Source organism: Tetranychus urticae, chromosome 3 (genome assembly GCF_039701765.1).
Source record: "Tetranychus urticae isolate SD_2017Ah chromosome 3, NJAU_TeUrti_SD_1.0, whole genome shotgun sequence".
NCBI classification, from domain to species: domain Eukaryota; kingdom Metazoa; phylum Arthropoda; class Arachnida; order Trombidiformes; family Tetranychidae; genus Tetranychus; species Tetranychus urticae.
In genome coordinates, this window is record NC_142960.1 from 5482443 (window position 1) to 5504126 (window position 21684).

Sequence of the window (21684 nt, forward strand, 5' to 3'; positions counted from 1 at the left end):
TCAACATCAGAATGGATGTGCAAGAAAAAAAAAGTCAAATAATAAAGTCAAACAACAGCTAGAAAAAAGTGACTTTATTTAGATTGAGTCCCATTATATTATTAAATTAATTATGGTCTTGCAATTAAGCGGTCTTATCGAGTAATCAAAAATCAATCCATTTGACAAAATGTTGATTAATACATGATTTAAATTGATTTTGATGGGCATATAATTAGTGCATAAGAGTGAAATGAAAGTTGAAAGTTGATAGTTACAATGGAGTAACAATGGAAACTGTGTGACATGTAAATCTGGTAAAGCTTTTGCTTTGTATAGATCTATTAGATCTAATAATAGTTGTATACATTGACTTATTAACATGTTGGTGTAACAATTTGATTAGTACTTGAGTTACATGAAGTGAGATTTAAAAATGTGTGAATAAGTTAACAGTGTATTAATTATTAATGTTAAATGTTATTAATATTAATTAGATTGGTAATGTAACCTTGTAACTTTCAATTAACAGACGGTCACTTGGGCCCTTTATTGAAATCTGTCTTTGCCTTGACGTTATGTGCACATGATGATGTTACCAGTTGTAAAATGGTTTTGACCGGGAAAATGGAGAAGCAAACATAAAATTGTAATTGTTACAATTAAAGTGGAAACCAAATAACAGTTTAAATAGAGGTTAGAGTTGTATTAAGTGTAATTTAAAGCTGTAATGATTAAAGTTAACTGTTTACTTGCTTTTACAGCAATCAACTGGATCTTGGTCATAAACAAAGTGAATGGTACAATTGAATTGGATGAGACAAGCAACCGTAACAACAATAACAACCAGTATTTCAATAAATCAATTGGTGATTATCAATGTGATCAATATCAGGATGCTGTTGATGCTCCTGATGCTACTTGGGAACCAGATCAACCTTTAGTGTATACAAGATGGTCGATAATAAAAGGTTTTACTCGTAAATTAAAAGGAATTAAGGTTGCTCATTTCTTGGGTATTCCTTATGCTCAACCACCAATTGGTGATTTACGTTTTAAAAAGCCTCGACCCTTACAGCCAAGGAATGGTTATGGGGCTGATGGAAGAGATGAGGACAAGATTTTCAAAGCTTTCGATTATGGTACAGCTTGTATGCAAAAGATTTCCCTCATCTTAAACTTCTCACATGTTCCAATATCAGAAGATTGTTTGTACATGAATGTTTACACTCCATTAGATAGCTTACCACAAGACTCATCAACTGGTTCAGTTAAACCTTTACTACCTGTATCTGTTCACATCCATGGAAGTGCTTTTGTTTATTTATCATCAGCAGATCCTCTTTTTTATGGTGGCTATCTATCAGCCAAGGCAAACGTAGTTGTAGTTACCTTTAACTATCGTTTAGGTTTGTTTGGTTTAATGTATGGCCATGATAAATTAATTCCGGGTAACTTGGCTCTTTATGATCAACGAGCAGCCCTTATTTGGGTAAGACAAAACATTGCAGCCTTTGGTGGTGATCCTGGTCAGGTAACCCTTTCTGGTCACTCTTCTGGTGCCACTTTTGCATCTCTTCATCTTTTCTCGACCCAATCAAGATATTTATTTAAAAGTGCTGCTATTTTGTCAGGAACGGCAACCTCACGATCAGCAACCGATTCACGATCCGCTGCTTTGGCCAAGACGAGAAAACTGGTCTCTAAAGTTGGCTGTTCAGAGTTGAATGTTGATAAAAGCCATTATAATGAAGTTACTGATGACCAGTTGTCTCAGTACGAGATTGACTGTTTAATGGCTAAAGATGCTTACGATTTGATTGAAGCTCAACCTGATGTAAACAAAGAGATTTTTGAATGGAGTGAAATGTGTTCTCTTGAAATTTTCTTACCCTTCTATGGTAGCCCCATGTTTCCTGAATCTCCTGATTCAATGTTATCTAAAGGAGACTTTCGCCGGGACATATCAATTCTAGTGGGCCGAGTTCCAGTTGAATCAGCTCGTGGTATCACTCAAATAACCTGGAATGTCGATGTGGTTCGAGATAGAATGAGAAATGAGATAAAAACTGTTTTAAAAGACAATTCAACTGGTAACATTGAAAGAGTCTTGGAATATTATTTCAATGACTGTAAAACTGGTGATATTAGACAAATTGCTGAAGCTGTTTTCAACCTTTTCAATGACATTTGCTGGCACTGTCCTAATTTAATGTTGTCCTCGCAATGGTCAAAATACAACAGAGTCTACCTTTACTCTTATACCTACAAATCAAACCATTTGGGCGATCTTGACTTAGCACAACTCTTTGGTGCCTATCACACTGAAGACGTTTCCCTGATATTTGGTTTCCCCTATAGTTATTGTTCCCATTACTCGGATACCGATAGATTGGTTTCTTCTTACATGATGAACCTTTGGTCAAACTTTCTCTACACTGGTACAGGTGATTGGCCAACCGTTATGAAACATTATTCAGTTACTTTACCTTTTCACCAACAAATCACTGGAATCTGGAATCAAAAGGCAGACAAACTGGATGATAAACAATATATTTGTAGGCTTCTTAATTACTAAATTACATATATGTGTGTGTGTGTGTCAAAACCTAACAAAATTTCAGATTCTTAGGCTATAACTAGCTAAACGTTATATCATTTTTGATCAAGTTGACAGTTTCATGATTGAAGGTTTAATTTAATCAACCATAACTTTGTATGATCTCAAGTTATTATAATCAAATTTAACTTGTCAGTCAAATGGTCTTGAAGCTAAGTGAAAGAAGAGAATGAAAAATTGTTAATTAGGTTTACAATATACAATTGGAAAGCAAACCAGATAAATTACAAAAATAGATGTAATGTATTAATAAATCTTAAATATTTCACCGTCCATTATTTATAAAAGCATTGACAATTTCAATGATAGAAGAAAATATTGCCATGAAACATTAAGTCAATTAGCATTGTGTATTTGAGATTAATTGAAAAACGCTGTTGTTTACCATTAAATGGTTCAACATGTAAACAATCAATGGCTCCAAGATTAAGAGCATTGTTGATATAAGATTGTACTTAAAGCATTTGTTTACCGTATAAAATTGTGTCTCCAAAATGTCACTAATTGTATAGTCTAACAGCATAAATAGATTAGCTGATTGTTCTGTTTCTTTTCTGGTTCTGAATTGATTTACTTTGGCCAGCTGATAGCAATTTGATTGTATCTATTGTATCTACTCAATGAGGAAAAAGTATTGATTAAAGTCAATTGATTATTCCTGAGGTGAGATCGGTGCAATAAAACTGTACTCACAATCTGCCAGCTTTTATCTCAAAATTTTTCCATATTAATTTCAATCTGATATATGGATACAGCTTTTTACATTAAACCAGATTATTAGCATAATTAAGATTTAACATTACCACTTAGTATTGTTGATAATTAAGTCGACAGTTCATTGTAGCCAACAATTTGCTTTTCTCAGGCTATTGTTAAGTTTGAAGCTTGAAAATGTGATAATGTGTGTAAGTCGATTCCTCTAATTTGCTCATGTTAATTTAATCAGTAAATTTGCTGTTATTACAATGTGTTCACCTTTCGCAATTAGACCAGCTGTACTCAAATTTCTGGTTCACAATTTATCAAGTTAATTATCATCAACAGGCCAAAGGGGGGAATGAGATAAAGCTTCAAGTTTACTTGAGCATTAACAAGTTAACACTGATCAATCAAATTATTCTCATATCATTGTTTACCCTGAAATCAATTTTAGATTATGAAAAGCTTCAGGTTATTTTTGAGACTCATCGATTCACTGTTATGCTCAAGATTCACAGATGAAATCATTAATATAATGGCTAGTATTAGTTGATTAAGGTTTGTAAAGAGAGACAAATTAAGAGGCTTACAAAATCTAAAGATCAATTTGGTTTGAAGGAATTGGAGTTACTTGGAATCGATAATGATTTGATCATTTTTGGGCTGTTTTGTTACCTTAATCCCACGTATTTCAGTTTAAGATTAGTCAGATGAGTTGTTTAAGAATACTGGAATTTCAGAACTGCTAAAGGACTCCAAAAGTCAAGAAAATTATAGTCATAAAGAATGACCCTAAACTAAATTTAGCATATCGAGTGAATTTTCCCGCAATTTAATCCTAGATTATGAATTAAATTTTTCATCTTGGATTTTTGATTATGATATTACTGTTTTTAATACACTACCTGCCAAGTAACCGTTGGTCATTACATACATTGGCCAGTAAAGTGTTTGGAAACACTTTTAATGAAATAAAGTAAAGATGAATTCACAAATGTCTGTGTATGCCAATGAGATTTTAAGGAATTATCTAATGAAAAATCCATTATTTTACGTGGTCTTTTTTATTTCAACAATGGGTAGGCCCAAGTTTAGTCCCTCTCTTTCGGAATTCAATTGTTAATAATCAGAGTGTTCATGTTGGCCGTATTCAAAGTGACAAATTATGTGGGGGAAAGGCAAAAAATGAATTTGATTTTTGTAATGTACTGATCAAGAAATGTGAAGGAAAAATTCACTCGATCTGGATAATTTACAATCAAACAGATAGCAATTATAAATTTTAGAAACAATATGAATGAGAGGTAAATAAGAAGATTAATGTTGATTCTCTTTTATGCATAATCGATAAAAATACAATGGGTGTTGAAATGGAATGACGGCAAAAGCAATCAAGTGCATTGTAATTGTCGAGTGCTTCAATTGTGAGATAGCGACACAAGGTTTTATACGTCTTTTAAATAAATGCCATCAAGCAGTAACGTTCAAGATTCACTTGTCAATCTTTTTAGTTGATTCAGAAGTGTTGTGTTGCGTTTTGAAAATTGAAGCCAGTGATATATAATTTATTATAATTGTCCAATATGACCAGTGATCCAGTGAAAGTGGTTGTAACTTCAGTAGATGCGTAAGTTATCCTTTCCATACCCAATTACCAGATATCTTTGTTCAATAATGATGATGCTGATGTATAATACATTTTATTAATATTTTTCTGTAGATATGGACATCTTAATTCAGCTCTTGGAATAGCACAGAGTTTACAAAAACGAGGAAATGATGTTTACTTTGCTAATCGAAAACATCATCGAGCTTCGGTTGAAAAACGTGGATTGAAATTTATTGCTTTGGAAGACTATGAAGACTCTTATACCGAAGCAAATGCCGATTTTTTCGTTGATATGATGACACAGTATCTGAAGAAGGCGGAATTGACACCAATGGAAAGGTTGGAAACTTGGGATGAAAATGACACTAAAATGTTTTTAGGTGTCATCGATGAACTTAAGCATTTGAATAATGCGCTGACAAAAATAGTGGATGATAAGAAACCAGATATCATGGTAGCTGATGTTATATTTGCTTTGCCACTTTTTGTAAATGGGCCCATTCCATGTATACCGCTATACTCGGCAAGTCCTCTCATACTCTATTATGATTACGGTATATCACCAGGAGCTGGACTTTCTATAAATGGAGATAGAGATTTTTGGAAAATTTATCGAGACAAGGAGAGAGAAATTTATCAGCAAATAAATATTGAATTCTCTAAGTGGTTTACATCGTTCGGATTAGAACCTGTAGATATTTACAAATTTGCCTCATTTGCAAAACATTTTGGTATTTATGTCTATCCAGAAGCTTTAGATTACGGCCAGGATTTAGGTCCACCACCATCTAATTGGGTTCGCATGGATTTTTCTATACGTGAACCTGAAGAATCTGATTTTACCATTCCAGAGTCATTAGCGAATAAACCTGGAAAATTGATTTATCTTTCAATGGGCTCATTGGGATCTGTCCATATACCCTTGATGAAACGTTTAATCAATACTTTTTCTAAAAGTAAACATCGCTTTATTGTATCCAAGGGCCCTCGTGGTGATGCGCTTACTTTACCAGATAACATGTGGGGTGAAAATTATGTTAATCAACTTGCTATCCTGCCCAAAGTTGATTTGGTTCTAACTCATGGAGGTAATAATACAACTGTGGAGACACTTTACTTCGGTAAAAAAATGATCATATTGCCAATGTTTTATGACCAGTTGGACAATGCACAAAGGCTTGAAGACTTGAAGCTTGGGTTGAGAATTGATCCATTCAGATACGACGAAGATGAAATCCATAAGTTGGTTGATGAGTTGCTGGAGAATACTGAAATTCAAGATAGAATTACAAAAATTTCAGAACAGCTGAAGAATTCCAAAAGTCGGGAAAATGTATTAGAGTTGTTAGAAAAGACGGCAAGAACAAAATCGTCTCCTCTTTAATTCGATGTATCCAAATGCTAGTTGATGTATCTATTTGTTGATTTTTTGAATTGACAGCAGCGTTAATAAAAATAAAAGAAATAAACATAAGAGCATTAATGTTGATTAATTACAAATAGTTCACTGGATTTAAGATAAGCTTTGGATTCGGTTGAAATTTGACAACTATCAAAGGAAGCATTTCAGGCCCAGTTCAAAATTTCAAGATAAGCTTTAAACTGGTCAATCAAAACTTGCCTCATAATAAGCGAAATGGTTGCATGAGTCTATTTCCTATTTCATGCTCATAGATTAGAATCAATAATTAGCCAATCTAAAGAGATGATGAAAATTCCTGTCTTAATAATCCTGGTAATTGTCAAATCTGAACTGTTAATTTCTAAATTTACAAGCAGACAAGATGCAAGGTTGAGCATAATTATCATGAGTAATGTAAATTTAAAATGGAAGGTGAACTTACAGCTTAGGCAGATAGATTATCGGGTTGATGAGATGAATTTCCAAAATCATTATATGAATTGTTAATTGTTAGAAATAGCCCAACAAATCAGTAAACACAAGTAATAAACACATTAAACACAGCATCAGTTGCAAAGAGTATACTCTACGAACAGTTGACTCTTCAAAAACCGAGAAAATTTGATTGTCTGATAATGACAGAGGAAACTTACAAATATTATCAAAATCTTTCATAATGTTATAATTACTTTGAATAGTTAACCTAAAAAATCAAACATAAATCAGTCCTCAATACGCTTCGTTTTTAGGAAAAATCACTGTTCGATGTTGTGATAAAATCAAACAAAACCAGTTTATTCAAAAAATGGCGCAATTTTTCCCCACCGCGCCATCTATGAGACTTTTATTTAGACTTTTATTATAACAAGTTTCGACAAAATTCGTAAGCTTTTAATTTCATCAAAATAATTTGATTATGAAAGTTTCAAGCAACTTATAATTTTTCAATGTACCTTATGAAATCTTTAAGAATTAAACCTCAGCCATGAGTTCTTTATATTTGCAACCAAGAACTTCTGAGTAGTTAAAGTATTTTGTAACAGTTTTTTCCATTAAAAGTGTTTGACAAATAAGTTTGTAATTTGTGAATCATTGACAACTCCATCATAAAATTAAACTTCAATTCACATTGTTATTTGCATCAGTTTTTTGCATAATTTCATAAGTCCACCATGAAATGAATGCTGTTTGAATGAATGGTAAATTTCATTGTTTTTTCAACATTTAAATTGTTACATTAACCTTTATCATCTTCATTGTCATTATAATCAATCCTCTCGAGGAGTTCATTTGATCTCAAAAAATAAAAACTCAACATTTACTCATTTCATTTCTCTTTTGATTTGTTTAGTTTATCGTGTTGACCATTAATGTACATTATCAGGTAAATTAAATGTAATTTAAGTTGAAATTTAAATAAAACCAACATAGGAATAAATTACAGCATTTAATTAATAATATTTTGATCAATGATTCCAATGTTATTAAATCTGAATTATTAAACTAAATTACATTTATTCATTTTTAAATAAATACAAAGTTAAAGTTTAACTAACAGTTGAACTCATTTGACTTAAAAATTACTCACAACAACTCTCAAAAGAAGTTGAAAGAAGAACCAAAAAATATCTTGAAATGAATTTTTTTTTTAATTTTGCAGCAAGAAATTCGTAACTTGCGAGCAACTAGTTATTTGTAACTGGGCTGAAAGAACCACAGTTAGTCGTTATCAAAGATTAAGATAATCTTCTCTACTCTGAGGTGAGATCAGTGCAATATAACTGTACCTGCAAATCTGTGAGTTTTTATCACAAAATCTTTCCATATTAAGAATCTGATATATGGATACAGTCAAAGTCCATATATTTAATTTTGATTTTTTGGAGTACTGACATTTGTGTGAACTACAGGGGTAAACAATTAATTTGACAGTTGAAACAATTAATCCAGTCTAGTGATTCCTCTTTAGCCTTTCTACCCTTTCCCTTTCAAAATTAAAATTGCATAAATTTTTCAGTCAATATGAATGAGAGATAAATCAGAAGATTAATGTTAATTCTCTTTTATGCATAATCGGTAAAAGAAATGTTGAAATGGAATATCGGCAAAAACAATCAAGTAATTTACAGCAAGTATTAATAAATGTCGACTGATTCTACTGTGAGATATCGACATAAGGTTTTATAAAAGTTTTAAATACAAGCAGTATTAGGCACCATCAAGCATTAACGCTCAAGATTTACTTGTCAATTAGCTGTTTATTCAGAAGTGTTGTGTTGTGTTTTGAAAATTGAAACCAGTGACATATATTTGATTATAATTGTCCAAAATGGCCAGTGATCCAGTTAAATTGGTTGTAACTTCTATCGATGCGTAAGTTATCCTTTCCATACCCAATTACCAAATATATTTGTTTAAGAACAATCCATTTGATTGCTATTTTTCTGTAGAAATGGACATCTTAATTCAGCTCTTGGAGTAGCACAGAGTTTGCAAAAACGAGGAAACGATGTTTACTTTGCTAATCGAAAACATCACCGAGCTTCAGTCGAAAAACGTGGATTAAAATTTATTGCTCTAGAAGACTATGAAGACTCTTACACCGAAGCAAATGCCGATTTTTTCGTTGATATGATGACACAGTATCTGAAGAAGGCGGAATTGACACCAATGGAAAGGTTGGAAAATTGGGCTGAAAATGATACTAAAATGTTTTTGGAAGTCATCGATGAACTTAAGCTTTTGAATAATGCACTGACAAAAATAGTTGATGATTTGAAACCAGATATCATGGTAGCAGATGTTATATTGGCTTTGCCACTTTCTGTGAATGGACCCATTCCATGTATACCGGTTTACTCAGCAAATCCTCTTGCACTCTATTATGATTACGGCATATCACCAGAAGCTGGACTTGCTGTGAACGGAGATAGAGATTTTTGGAAAATTTACCGAGATAAAGAAACAGAAGTGTATCAGCCAATAAATGAGAAATTTGCCCAGTGGTTTACATCGTGCGGATTGGAACCTGTATCTATTTTCAAATATGGCTCCTTTACAAAATATTTTGGTATTTATATCTATCCAGAAGCTTTAGATTACGGTCAGGATTTGGGTCCACCACCATCTAATTGGGTTCGCATGGATTTTTCAATTCGTGAACCAGAAGAATCTGATTTTACTATTCCCGATTCATTAGCAAATAAACCTGGAAAATTGATTTATCTTTCAATGGGCTCATTGGGATCTGTCCATATACCCTTGATGAAACGTTTAATCAATACTTTTTCTAAAAGTAAACATCGCTTTATTGTATCCAAAGGTCCTCGTGGTGATGCGCTTACTTTACCAGATAACATGTGGGGTGAAAACTATGTAAATCAACTGGAAATCCTACCCAAAGTTGATTTGGTTCTAACTCATGGAGGTAATAATACAACTGTGGAGACACTTTACTTCGGTAAAAAAATGATCATATTGCCAATGTTTTATGATCAGTTTGACAATGCACAAAGGCTTGAAGACTTGAAGCTTGGACGGAGAGTTGATCCATTCAGATACGATGAAGATGAAATCCATAAGTTGGTTGATGAATTGCTGGAGAATACTGAAATTCAAGATAGAATTACAAAAATCTCAGAGCAACTTAAGAATTCCAAAAGTCAGGAAAAAGTATTAGAGTTGATAGAAAAGACGGCAAGAACAAAATCGTCTCCTCTTTAATTCGATGTATCTTTTTGAATTGGCTGCAGCATCAATAAAAATAAATAAAAAATATAAGTTTAATGTTTATTAATTACTGCTATTTCACTGGATTTAAGATAATCTTCAAAAATTCTAGGTAAGCTTTAAACTGGTCAATCAAAACTTGCCTCATAATAAGCGAAATGATTTCATGAGTCTATTCATTATTTTATGCTCATAGATTAGAAACAATAATTAGCCAATTTAAAGAGATGATGAAAATTCCTGTCATAATAATCCTGGTAATTGTTGTGGCGCAAGCAAGGTGCAGGGATAAGTTTCAGGAGTAATGTAAATGTAAAATAGAGGGTAAACTCACAGCAGATAGATTATTGGGGTGATGAGATGAATTTCCAAAATCATTTGTTGAATTATTCATTGTCAGAAATAGTCGGACAAATCAGTAAACACAAGTAATTAACGTTGATAAAGCATCAGTTGACGTTTCAACAATCGAGAAAATTTGATTTTCTGATAATGACAGTGGAAACTTACAAATAATATCAAAGTCTTTCATAACTTTGTGATTACTTTGAATAGTTGACCCAAAAAATCAAGCACTAATTCATTCTCATTGTGAGTTTCATTATTAAAAAACTCGATAAAATGAACCAATATCAGTTCGGCGCAATGCGTCAAATTGTGTTCACGGCATTGAAACCGGAGTTAAAGTAAAAAACTCATCTATACAGGGTGTAACTAAAGTTCGTGTAGGTAGGAGGGCTTAAGAGAGGGAATCAGTTTCTCAATCGAGAAATTAAAGCAAATTAAAATTGGTTTCTACGCAGGGGGAAATATTTTTTTGCCTCCTACACGAACTTTAGTTACACCCTGTAGTCAAAGTTCAGACTTGTTCCATGCTTTTGTTACTGCAGATTTGGATTCTCTAGGACTACGAACATAACCCAAAATGTTATTAAATGTCAAAAATATCGTTAGAAGATCTATTAAAGTCATTCTCGCGAATCAACACAGAATTAAAAGCATCAATAAATTTTACGAATTTGGAGGCCTAGCATCTATTCTTGCCTGATTTCAATGTGCAAAGTCAAGTAAACCTCTTTGATTCTATTCGGTTTCTCATCAAAATCTCGATTGAAGGTTGCTGGTTGTTGATGATAACCCCTTGTAGGTCCATACCCGCCGACTTGAGTAATACTAGTTATATTGATTTAGAAGATTTTCAATATGGTTACCCACTTTGTGATGGAGGTTTGAAATAAAGACAGACAAGAGTATTCACCAAACTCAATCAAAAAACTAAGGAATGTTTTGTCAAAGATTATTGTCATTACCCTTGTCTACTGCATAGACGTGAAGCCCATAGAAAGATAGTATCATTCATTATGATAATAATAATAACAATAGATCTTGTATCAAAAATTGAAGAAATATTTCGAGCATTCACCTGAAAAGAAAGGCCCATTTTATCGAAGATCTATGAATCATAAATCAAATATTCCTTTTCTCCAGTTGGAATAAATACAGTTGCTAAAACTCTTTTCATCAAAGCAGATATTGATATCAGTTCAAGCCAAATCTACAATCATGGCCTTAGAGAAACTGCTTTTTACTGACTTGTTAAGTGACTGTAAGTCAAATTTTGCAACTGCGGTTATTAAAGGAAAACTGGTCATTGAAGTGACGTGATAGATGGGTATTCTCATTCAGTTACTTCTCAGCATGAATCAATTTCGCTTTGTTTTACCCCTCCATTAGAGCTAAGCACAACTGATATGAAACACATTGGCAATGTTAATAATGTTAATCATGTTATGCCTAATGAAACTGCTAAAATCTATACTTCAAAAAAAATCTCAAAAAAATGAGTATTTGTTTGATCTCAGATCAAATCATCAGATCAGATCAATGATCTGTCAATGATAGTAACAAAGGGAAAGATAAAGATAAACAGATTAGTCTCAATCTGAAAATAGGTAACGAAAAATAAAAAATGATATCTCTTTGTAGATAAATCAGTATATAATATACGCACTTGCATTAGTACCTAATAAAATTGTTGAAACAAAGCAATTACAAAAAAGTTGTATAATTAATATTTAAATCATTTCATCATTAAATTTCAATTCACATTGTTGTTTGCATCAATATTTTGCATTATTTTCTAATTTCATAGTTTTGCCAAGCAATGAATGCTGTTTCAATGAATGGTAAAATTCATTGTCTTTCAATATTTGTTTAGTTTGAATTGCAAGATTAACCTACACGGCCTTTATTCCCATTATTAAAAAAAACTCAACATTTACTCATTTTATTCCTCTTTTGATTTGTTCAGTCACCATGTTGACCATAAATGCACAGTTATCAATTAATTCAAAAGTGAAAACCAATGTAAAAATAAATCACAGCATTTATTTAACAATAGAATGCTCAATAATTTCAAAATTATTAAATCATGATTCTGTTTATTATCCAACTAACAATTGTAAGTAGCATTAGTCAATTTTTATCCGGTACAAAGTTAAGTTCAACTAACAGTTGATGAATGCATTTGACTTAAAAATGAAGCTTTTACAAACACAAGCAAAAGAAGTTGAAAGAAGGACCAAAAAATATCTTGAAATGAAATTTTATACTTTTGGATTTGGCGGTAAGAAATTCGTAACCAGCGAGCAACCAGTTATTTGTAACTGGGGGTGGAAGAATCACAGTTACTCGTTGTAAAAGAACAAATTAATCGTCTCTACTCTCAGATGAGTCCAGTGCAATATACATGTACCTGCAATCAGTGAGTTTTTATCGCAAAATCTTTACATATTAAGAATCTGATATATGGATACAGTCAAAGTCCGTCTTTTTTGATTTGATAAAGTACTGAAATTTGTGTGAACTACAGGGGTAAACAATTAATTTGACAGTTCAACAATCCAGTCTAGTGATTCCTCTTTAGCCTTTCTACCCTTTCCCCTTCAAAATTAACATTGTATACATTTTTCAGTCAATATGAATGAGAGATAAATCAGAAGATTAATGTTGATTCTCTTTTATGCAAAATCGATAAAAATAAAATGGGTGTTGAAATGGAATGACGACAAAAACAAACAATTGCATTATAATTGTCGAGTGTTTCAATTGTGAGATAGTGATACAAGGTTTTATAAAAGTATTTAAATAAAGCCATCAAGCAGTAACGTTCAAGATTCACTTGTCAAATCTTTAGCTAATCATTCAGAAGTGTTGTGTTTTTAAATTGAAGCCAGTGATCTATAATTGATTAAAAATCCAAATGGCCAGTGATCCAGTAAAAGTGGTTGTATCTTCTTTAGACGCGTAAGTTATCCTTTCCAGACCCAATTAATAAATATCTTTGTTCATTAATGATGCTGATGTATGATACATTTGATTTTCCTGCAGATATGGACATCTTAATTCAGCTCTTGGAGTAGCACAGAGTCTGCAAAAACGAGGAAATGATGTTTACTTTGCTAATCGAAAACATCACCTAGCCTCAGTTGAAAAACGTGGATTGAAATTTATTGCTCTGGAAGACTATGAAGACTCTTATACCGAAGCAAATGCCGATATTTTCGTTGATATGATAAAACAGTACATGAGGAAGGCTGAGTTGACACCAATGGAAAGGTTGGAAACTTGGGATGAAAATGACACTAAGATGTTTTTGGGTATCATCGATGAACTTAAGCATTTGAATAATGCGCTGACAAAAATAGTGGATGATTTGAAACCAGATATCATGGTAGCAGATGTTGTATTTGCTTTTCCGCTTTTTGTGAATGGACCCATTCCATGTATACCGATTCTCTCAATAAATCCTCTTGTACTATATTATGATTACGGCATATCACCAGAAGCTGGACTTTCCATCAATGGAGATAGAGATTATTGGAAAATTTATCGAGACAAAGAAAGAGAAATGTATCAGCCAGTGAATGAGGAATTTGCTCAGTGGTTTACATCGTGCGGGTTAGAACCTCTAGATATTTTCAAATTTGGCTCATTTACGAAATATTTTGGTATTTATATCTATCCAGAAGCTTTAGATTACGTTCAAGATTTGGGTCCACCGCCATCTAATTGGGTTCGTTTGGATTTTTCAATTCGTGAACCAGAAGAATCTGATTTCACCATTCCCGAGTCATTAGCAAATAAACCTGGAAAATTGATTTATCTTTCAATGGGCTCATTGGGATCTGTCCATATACCCTTGATGAAACGTTTAATCGACACTTTCTCCAAAAGTAAACATCGCTTTATCGTATCCAAAGGTCCTCGTGGCGATGAGCTTACTTTACCAGATAACATGTGGGGTGAAAATTATGTTAATCAACTTGCAATCCTACCCAAAGTTGATTTGGTTCTAACTCATGGAGGTAACAATACAACTGTGGAGACACTTTACTTCGGTAAAAAAATGATCATATTGCCAATGTTTTTTGATCAGTTTGACAATGCACAAAGGCTTGAAGACTTGAAGCTTGGACGGAGAGTTGATCCATTCAGATACGACGAAGATGAAATCCATAAGTTGGTTGATGAGTTGCTTGAGAATACTGAAATTCAAGATAGAATTACAAAAATCTCAGAGCAGCTTAAGAATTCCAAAAGTCAGGAAAAAGTATTAGAGTTGATAGAAAAGACGGCAAGAACAAAATCGTCTCCTCTTTAATTCGATGTATCCAAATGCTAGTTAATGTATCTTTTTGAATTGACTGCAGCATTAATAAAAATAAATAAATAAATATAAAAACAAGGTTAATGTTTAATAATTACAGCTAATTCCCTGGATTCGAGACAGGCTTTAGATTTGGATGAAAATCTGACAATTATCAAAAGAAGTATCTCAGACTCAGTGCCATTCGAAAAATTTTAGTTCGCTTTAATCTGGTAATAAAAAACTTGCCTCATAATAAGCGAAATGGTTGCATGAGTCTATTTACTATTTCATGCTCATAAAGTGGGATAAGCATAATTCTCATGAGTAATGTAAATGTAGAATGGAAGGTAAACTTACAGCAGATAGATTATTGGGTTGGCAAGATGAATTTCCAAAATCGCAGTTGAATTATTCATTGTTAGAAATAGTCTGATATTAGTACTGTATTCAATATTTCGATAGGATAAACCAAAAAATATGTAGTTTATTCAAAAGTGGCGCATCTTTTCCTCGCCGTGCCATCTATGAATCTTTTTTTAGACCAAGAGTTTTATTAAACAAATTTTTAGCTTTTAATTTCTTCAATATAATTTGATTATGAAAGTTTTAATCAAAATATACTTTTTTAACTGTAGTGTATGGCATCTTTAAGAACTGAACCTCAGCCATGAGTTCTTTATGTTTACAATTAATAACGTACTTCTGAGTAGTTAAAGTCTTTCTCACAGTTTTTTCTAAGTGTTTGACAAAGTGAGTAAGAGAATCATTATAAATTGAAAATTTTTATTGAAAAAGATGGGTTTTTATATTTAAAATCATTCATGTTACATTAACATTTACCGTCTTTATTAATCAATCCTCTTGGGGAGATTATTTGATCTGAATAAATAAAAAATCATTTTATTCCTCTTTTGATTTGTTCAGTTATCATGTTGACCATAAATGTACAGTTATCAGGTAAAAATGTGAAAACAAACGTTTGAACAAAGTTAGAATATCAGTTTTAATTAATAATTTTTGGAATAATTTAAAATTATTCATTATTTAAAATTATATAAATCAGAATTGCGTTCTTTATTCAGCTAGAGTACATTTTATACAATTTTTAACCAATACAAAGTTCAAATTCAACTAACAGTTGATGAAGACATTTTACTTAAAAATTAAGCTTTTACAAACATAAGCAAAAGAAGTTGAAAGAAGGATCAAAAATATCTTAAAACTTGATTAATTGTCGTTCCAAAAGAGTTCATGTAACTGACTCTGCTTGTGTTAAGCTCTGATTTATCTGAATCAAGTCTCATTTTACAGTTACATTGTAGTATTAAATTGTGTTTAAAAAATCCGCTTTGTTCATTTCATTTCTTTCATCTCTTTGTAGTGACATCTCTCGGTTTAATCACCTTGATTGAATAAATGGGTATGACTGTTAACTTTTTGTTTTTTTTCATGTAATTCCCTTCATTTGATCTTGTTAAATACGTCATTATTGTTCACTCTGAAATTAATTGTATAAATTTTGTTAAATTACGTTAAATTTTTAGATTCTAATTTTTGTAAATTTCTCTCCTTTTAGCGCCCCATATTCAATATTACTTAATTATTGTTATGACTCCAAAAATTCTACCTCTACGTTGCAAAACTGCAACTGGATCAATTCAAATTGAATCTTTATATGAAACAAGTACCATAAAAGAGATGAAAGAAGTTATATCCAGTGTTACCGGTATTCACCCTGAAACATTAGTTATTCGTCGTGGTTTCCCGCCGATTCCCATTGATTTAACGGATGAAACTAAACCACTCATCGAGGCAATTACTTCATCTAAGGAGATGCTGATAATTGAAGGTTCATCTGCTGATAGAGGATCATATGCTTCTAAACCAACCCCTTTAGAACCAAGTTCATTTCCAACTAAACCAACCAGACCTACACAATCGTATAACGTGCCTGTACAACCGAGTAAAGGTGTATTGATGCGCCATGTTGTTCCAGCCAATAATTCATGCCTTTTTACTAGTATTAACTTTTGCCTTACAAATGGCAGATATGAAGAAGCATCTGGAAAATTTTTACGACAGATAATTGCGAAAACCGTTGCCCGAGACCCGATCACTTATAATGAAGCCTTTTTAGGAAAACCTAATCGTGACTATGTTACTTGGATTCTTAATGAAACCCATTGGGGAGGTGCAATAGAGATATCCATTCTTTCTGCTCACTACTCTATTGAGATTGTTGTTGTTGATACTCAAAATACTCGACTTAACCGTTTTGGAGAAGATAAAGACTATGCCAATCGAATTCTCGTGATTTATGACGGAATTCATTATGATCCTTTGTTGTTGGAACCCTCTCCTTATGGGACTAGTAAAAAAATACAAACCATTTTCCCTAAATCTGATGATATAATTTTATCTTTGGCTTTGGAGCTTGCCCATGAAGCAAGAACAAGTAGACAATTTACTGATGTTCAAAATTTCACTCTGAGATGTTTAGATTGTAATACTGCATTACAAGGTCAAGAAGCGGCGCGTATCCATGCTCAAGAAACTGGTCATATAAATTTTGGAGAGATTTAATTTTTCACCAAGCAAGCATACATGTTTCTATGCAAATTGAAGCAATTTATCGATAGAGTTATAACAATACTGTTGCAATTGTGCGCTTATTATTTATCATGAGTTCAGCATTAAAATTATTCAATAGAGGCAAGTCTTTTTCATGATGCGAAGAAATTCCTCTTTATCAACGTAACCATTCTCATCTCGATCAGCTTCCATGATCATCTCTTGTAGCTCTTCATCGTTAATATTTTCACCCAACTCTTGTGAAACTTTTTTCAAATCTTCAAACCTTATTTTACCTGAATTGGTCAAATCGAACAACTGGAAGGCTTTAATGATCTCATCATTTGTATCTTTTTCACAAATTTTACGAGCCATGAGATTATAAAAATCATCATAGGCAACCATACTTTTATCATCTTTAACAAATTCCGCAGTAATTTTTTTTATCTCTTCTTTTTTTGGTTCAAAGCCAAGAGCTCTCATAGCTAATTTCAAGTTGGTTAACTCTATGGTTCCTTTACCATCTCGATCGAACATATCAAACGCATCCTTTATGTCTTGACGTACCTCATCACTGAGCGAATCCATCTTATCACCAGCTTTACCACTTGTCCCACAACCCTTGGGTCGCTTCCTTTCCTCCATCCAGACAGCACAATTTATGATTTATAGATATTCAGTTAAATTACAATGGTTAATAAAAACAAAACAGATGAAAAAATTCAACAAGTAAAACTGCGAGTTGATAATGTCAATTTAACTAGTTCACTATTTCATAAAAGATTGGCGCATTTTCATTCTTTTATAATCGACAAGAAATGCAAGTATAACTAAGTATAAAACTGATAACAATAAAACAAGGCGATTTGAGATAATTAAACTTAGCTTGTCAAAATGAATGAAACGGTTACTATTAACCGGTTATTTGCGTAGTGGATAGAGACCAGTTGGTTACTGGTAACCGGTTACTTGGTTAGAGGGGAAAGAAAAGTAACCAAGTATGGTTACTATAACCAGTTACTATAACCGGTTACAAAATAACCGGTTACTTCCTGGTTACAGCATAAGATTACAGTCAAAAGAGGTAAAGCGAAAGTAGTACCGTTTCATACGCCTCTGAGGCCCAGACCGGAAACAGAATTCACCACCACCCCCCTCATGCATGATTAGTTTCATGGTCTATTGAATTCACGCCTGAGTGATTTAAAAACGGCTTTTTCCACTTGAATTGCCCGCTTATGCAGGTCAACTCGCGGCCATTTTTTCGGTATCATAGCAACATAAGATCACGTTTCTGGTCAACCTAACCTAACCTTGTGTTTACTATTTTAAAAATCATTAATCTTTGCGTTAATTTATCAATTTAAATACCTACTTTTGTGCATCCAAGCCATCAAATAAAGTTAACTATGCTTCATTTACTTAAACTATTTGCTATTTTAATGGTCTCTGGTAAGTTTACACATTTTATTCCTTAATATAACCTACCTCACTAATAAATGTTTCTTCTTTTTTTCAGTCAACAACCACACCGAGCCTCCAATAACAACAAGAACCAGGTCACACAGATCACAATCAAATTCACCTAGGTTGGTAATTGATGAAGGAAATAGTGTCAATCAAGAAACAGATGCTGTCAATGGTGGTCCAAATGAAAATTTTAGTAATGGAACAACACAATCCGTCAATGCTGATCCCAATGCAACCAACCAAGAAGCAATTGCTGATCGTAATACAAATAATGTTGATAATGAAACCAACCAAGGAGCAATTGCTGATCGTAATACAAATAATGTTGATAATGAAACCAACCAAGTGATAAATGCTAACAATGGTCAAGTTGATGGAAATATTCAAAGTAATGGAACCAACCAAGAGAAAAATGGTGATTTCAATGGCGATATTGAAGGTGATGATAGTGATGGAGATAGCAGTTCAAGTGAAATTGATGATACTCGCCGAAGTATGTGATCTCTTTTTTACCATTATAATAGTTATTATAACCACCCAGGCCTAATAAATTTTGTTTTTTTATTCTTCCAGCCAGATCCAGATCTTCCCACACTCCGGTATTAACAAATATTTTACCAGTTTGCTCGGCATGGACAATTGAAAAAATAGAAGGAATCCATGTGGACAAAGATGGAAACACTCTAGTACGATTCAGATATCCCGCATACTGGGCACCTCTTTCAACCTTCACTGACTTGAAGAATTTAGACCGCTTTAAGAAGATGTCAAAAGCCAACCTGATGAAAAACGCCACCGAATTCATACAAGAAATGAAGGAAGCGGTGAAAAAAATTAAAGATAATCCAATTGTTTTTCAATGTTTGTATTGCAAAGCCGTATTCAAGGTTTTGAGATCTTGTAAAAATCACGTCTTTGGTGTTAGAGTATCAGCGAAAACTTCAGGAAATTACCATAGCAGATTAAAGCTGGACTGCAGGAAACGGTTAAGGAAAGATGGATTTAAATATCCTGAAAGCAAAATACCAGTATCTTTACCAGAACCTAAAAAGTACCCTTGGGCAAGGGTAACCTGCTTAGATGAAACATTGAAAACAGGCCCTAATGACTTTCCAATACCTGAAAACATTCAAAAGCAATGGGATGATGTTTTTAATCCTAAAAAATAAACACCAACTTTCTTGATCCTTTTTAATCTTTTGATTATATTTCATACATGATTATTGTAACCTTTTTACATTCTTTTGTAACTCATCACCTGCATTAAAAGTTTTGGTCTTATAATGATAATTGTTTGTATATTAACACCCAATCATTTACTCAAAAGTCATCCAAAATGAATCAAAGTATATTCATATGATAGATACTATCACAATCAACCGTAATCCTTGAGAACTGAATGACAAATATCTTTATCATGGAAATATCATGAAAATTCTGAAAAATGGCTAATTATCAATAGCAAGCTTATTTGACCGGCTAGAAAGATGATTCAAACATCAAATTGATTCATTTGTATTGCTTGATCATATTCGAAAGCAAAAAAGTATCCAACTCAATTCCATCATGAATTATAAATTCTGAGCCGAAAATATCGGCTGAAATTATGATCACCCAATCATTTACTCAAAAGTCATCCAAAATGAATCAAAGTATATTCATATGATAGATACTATCACAATCAACCGTAATCCTTGAGAACTGAATGACAAATATCTTTATCATGGAAATATCATGAAAATTCTGAAAAATGGCTAATTATCAATAGCAAGCTTATTTGACCGGCTAGAAAGATGATTCAAACATCAAATTGATTCATTTGTATTGTTTGATCATATTCAAAAGCAAAAAAGTATGCAACTCAATCCCATCATGAATTATAAATTCTGAGCCGAAAATATCGGCTGAAATTATGATCACCCAATCATTTACTCAAAAGTCATCCAAAATGAATCAAAGTATATTCATATGATAGATACTATCACAATCAACCGTAATCCTTGAGAACTGAATGACAAATATCATTAACATGGAGATATCATGAACAAGCCGAATTCTAAACACAATAGATTCCTTTACTATTAACTCAATGTTTCCAAGGTGATCATAAACAATAACAAACACTCAAGTGTTTCAAACGGTCAAGAATTAAAAACATTGAGCATAATTTAATGGTCAAGAATCAATTCATGTGCGACAAATTTATTGACAAAATATCCGTTAATTCATTTGTGTATTAATCAATGAGCAAAAACTCACTCCATTACACAGATGTTCAAGCTTTATTCAAAGGTTACATTGACAAAACTTGGTCACTTTTACATCAACTCTCAATAAGTGAACTTTAATTTTTGTTCAAATTATTTGAAAGTTATTTCAAGTTACCACTAAAATGGATTACCAAATGGATATTAACCAAGAAAATGATGTCGAAATGAATGTAAGTTTCAGTTTGTTTAACTGTTTAACCTTTCTCTTTTCTCAACTTTCCTTTTCTCTCTCTTTTCAGGAGATTGCCGCTCGTTTTGCGGGCTTTTCTTTTAGTTCATTTGATGAAAAAAACCTCAACTGCATGATCACACATATGGAGCAGGTTTCCTTAGAGGAAACTAAGAAAAAGGCCCCGAACGCAATCCGAAAAAGATTGCAAATTAGATTAAGAAACAAGGCCTTCAAATATATGGAGGACCTTAATAAACTCAAAGCACAGCGAAGAGTTTTAGCTCGCCTTGATAACGAGCACGCTCGTTATATTTGTGAGCTAATTGACTGCCATGTTTGGACAGTCAAACGCACAATCAAAAGATATTATAAAATTGTAAAATCTTAATTTCTTTTCAAAATCAATAAAGATTCATTTCAATTTCAATTTAAACGTCTATTTTATTCGGGAATTAATATATAAGTTATCTTTTTCATAGATTGAGTGCAAATGCTGCAAGCAAAAATTTATC

General features: G+C 32.6%; 7 protein-coding genes across 8 annotated transcripts in view; 6 read left to right on the top strand and 1 right to left on the bottom strand.

The window, feature by feature from the left end:
* Positions 1-319: 319 nt before the first annotated feature.
* Positions 320-2874, top strand: LOC112538450 (acetylcholinesterase-1-like). The gene has a single exon (XM_025162687.2). It carries the CDS (start codon positions 710-712, stop codon positions 2555-2557), a length of 1848 nt encoding a protein of 615 aa, XP_025018455.2. The 5' UTR covers positions 320-709; the 3' UTR covers positions 2558-2874.
* Positions 2875-4794: 1920 nt separating this feature from the next.
* On the top strand, positions 4795-6381 carry LOC107371813 (uncharacterized UDP-glucosyltransferase YdhE-like). Its single transcript, XM_089269690.1, has 2 exons — positions 4795-4925; positions 5019-6381. Exons 1-2 carry the CDS (start codon positions 4882-4884, stop codon positions 6289-6291), a joined length of 1317 nt encoding a protein of 438 aa, XP_089125816.1. The 5' UTR covers positions 4795-4881; the 3' UTR covers positions 6292-6381.
* Positions 6382-8570: 2189 nt separating this feature from the next.
* Positions 8571-10089, top strand: LOC107370916 (uncharacterized UDP-glucosyltransferase YjiC-like). Its single transcript, XM_089269691.1, has 2 exons — positions 8571-8682; positions 8760-10089. The coding sequence occupies exons 1-2, from the start codon at positions 8639-8641 to the stop codon at positions 10030-10032; spliced, it is 1317 nt and encodes a 438-aa protein (XP_089125817.1). The 5' UTR covers positions 8571-8638; the 3' UTR covers positions 10033-10089.
* A 3130-nt stretch (positions 10090-13219) lies between these two features.
* LOC149093228 (uncharacterized) overlaps positions 13220-21684 on the top strand; it is a 75242-nt gene continuing 66777 nt past the window's right edge. The window contains exons 1-2 of one of the 2 annotated variants that reach the window (XM_089269693.1): positions 13220-13344; positions 13429-14704. In XM_089269693.1, coding sequence (XP_089125819.1) covers positions 13301-13344; positions 13429-14701 — 1317 coding nt within the window. In that variant the 5' untranslated portion in view covers positions 13220-13300 and the 3' untranslated portion in view covers positions 14702-14704. Of the gene's footprint in view, positions 13345-13428; positions 14786-21684 lie in introns of those variants that run through there. The other variant, XM_089269692.1, reaches the window with a different exon arrangement.
* Yod1 (Yod1 deubiquitinase) lies at positions 16149-17405 on the top strand. Its single transcript, XM_015939893.3, has one exon. It carries the CDS (start codon positions 16298-16300, stop codon positions 17270-17272), a length of 975 nt encoding a protein of 324 aa, XP_015795379.1. The 5' UTR covers positions 16149-16297; the 3' UTR covers positions 17273-17405.
* LOC107371742 (uncharacterized) lies at positions 17253-17905 on the bottom strand. Its single transcript, XM_015939895.3, has one exon. It carries the CDS (start codon positions 17903-17905, stop codon positions 17393-17395), a length of 513 nt encoding a protein of 170 aa, XP_015795381.2. The 3' UTR covers positions 17253-17392.
* LOC149093229 (uncharacterized) lies at positions 18670-19938 on the top strand. The gene is made up of 3 exons (XM_089268913.1): positions 18670-18712; positions 18780-19223; positions 19304-19938. The coding sequence occupies exons 1-3, from the start codon at positions 18670-18672 to the stop codon at positions 19897-19899; spliced, it is 1083 nt and encodes a 360-aa protein (XP_089125039.1). The 3' UTR covers positions 19900-19938.